The 1,889-nt window shown below is 55.1% G+C and overlaps 1 protein-coding gene across 1 annotated transcript; it reads left to right on the top strand.

Moving 5' to 3' along the window:
• Positions 1-500: 500 nt before the first annotated feature.
• Positions 501-1,591, top strand: LOC122545577 (zinc finger protein 239-like; the record flags this gene model as incomplete). Its single annotated transcript, XM_043684543.1, has 1 exon — positions 501-1,591. A coding segment is annotated over exon 1 (791 nt), but the record flags the coding sequence as incomplete, so codon positions are not given.
• Positions 1,592-1,889: the final 298 nt, after the last annotated feature.

Raw genomic sequence — 1,889 nt, 5'->3', positions numbered from 1 at the left:
TGGGGTCATTAACCATTTTGTGTCTGGTCCTTCCTCAAGAAGCTGCATTGCAGGTTCACCCTGAATTGACACTTTTTTTTTTGCTTCCCAAAATCAGACCTGCTCACTCTCAGCAGTATCCCAACGTTGTGAAAGATATTAACTTTCAGGTGGAGGTATCCAAAATTCAGAGAGATGTCAGTCTTGATGTTTTTGCTTTTTCTGCCCCTGTAAGATCCTGAATCAGCACCTGCAGGGGATTTAGTTAGAGCGGAGTGAGTGAGGGGGAGAGAGAGTGGCATGGTGCTTTCAATTTTGTGGAACAACAAAAGAATATTCCACAGAAAGTAGAATTGCTTGTTCTGAATTTCTACCCTGCACTGATAGTGATGACTTTTGTAATTTCTTTTTGCAGAGTATTTGAAAATCTGAAGACTGAAGTTTCAAAATCAACAGATGAAGGGCTTACGCCCGAAACATTGACCCTCCTGCTCCTCGAATGATGCATGACCTGCTGTGCTTTTCCAGCGCCACATTGTTTGACTGACTGTCCAGCGACTGCAGTCCTCACTTTGATGTCAATGTCTGACAGTCACTAAATCCAATGGGACCACAACAATTTTTAACTGGGATTTCTGTGAGAGGGATCAACGCTTTTTGGCTCCTGTTTGAGGACGTTTTCAGCATCAGTGGGACTGGACGAGAGACCCCACTGTTGCAGTGCACTGTGCGTGGAGCCTGAAACAGTTGTACCGCCTGGAAAGGGGATTTCACGGCAGGGAGGGCTCCACACATGTTTGTGTGCAGCTGAAGCTGTGGCCATGGAGAAACCTGAGGAATCTCACCCCGTGGAGAAACCGTGGAAGTGTGGCGACTGTGGGAAAGGCTTCTGTGTCCCGTCTGCTCTGGAGACTCATTGGCGCAGTCACACCGGGAAGAGGCCATTCCCCTGCACCGACTGCGGGAAGGCCTTCAGACATTCCTCCCACCTGTTGGCCCACCAGCGGATCCACACGGGGGAGAGGCCCTTCAGCTGCCCAGAGTGCAGGAAGGCTTTTACCCACGCCTCCAGCCTGCTGAGGCACCGGCGGGTCCACATGGGGGAGAGGCCCTTCACCTGCTCTCAGTGTGGGAAGGCCTTCAGCAATTCCTCCACCCTGCTCACCCACCAGCATGTCCACACGGGCGAGAGGCCCTTCAGCTGCCCGAACTGCGGGAAGGGCTTTATGCAGGTCTCCACCTTGCTCAGGCACCAGCGTATCCACACGGGGGAAAGGCCCTACAGCTGCCCTGAGTGTGGGAAGGCCTTCAGCGATTCCTCCACCCTGCGGAGTCACCGGCGGGTCCACACGGGGGAGAGGCCGTTCACCTGCTCTCAGTGCGGGAAGGGCTTCACCTGCTCCTCCACCCTGCGGAGACACCAGCGCATCCACACGGGGGAAAGACCCTTCAGTTGCCCCGAGTGCGGGAAGGCTTTCAGCACATCCTCCACCCTGCTGAGGCACCAGCGGATCCACACTGGGGAGAGGCCGTTCACCTGCTCTCAGTGCGGGAAGGGCTTCACCTACTCCTCCCACCTGCGGAAGCACCAACGGATCCACACCGGGGAGAGGCCCTTTAGCTGCCCAGAGTGCGGGAAGGCCTTTAACCAGGTCTCCACCCTGCTGAGGCACCAGCGGATCCACACTGGGGAGAGGCCGTTCACCTACTCCTCCCACCTGCGGAAGCACCAGCGAGTTCACGTGCCATCGCAGGGGGATTGAAGGAGTGACGGCCGAGTGCCATTATCGATTGGACTCCCGGATTCGACAGATGGCAGAATTGGTATTCGGTCAGAAATGTGGAGTTCAGAATCTAACGATGAGACCGTTTCAGGCAGGGGATGGTGTGGGGGAGAAAGCCCCCATCTG

The sequence above is a fragment of the Chiloscyllium plagiosum genome, unplaced genomic scaffold, assembly GCF_004010195.1.
Source record: "Chiloscyllium plagiosum isolate BGI_BamShark_2017 unplaced genomic scaffold, ASM401019v2 scaf_58875, whole genome shotgun sequence".
In the NCBI taxonomy this organism is placed as follows: Eukaryota; Metazoa; Chordata; class Chondrichthyes; order Orectolobiformes; family Hemiscylliidae; genus Chiloscyllium; species Chiloscyllium plagiosum.
This window is presented reverse-complemented; position numbering and strand designations above follow the sequence as displayed.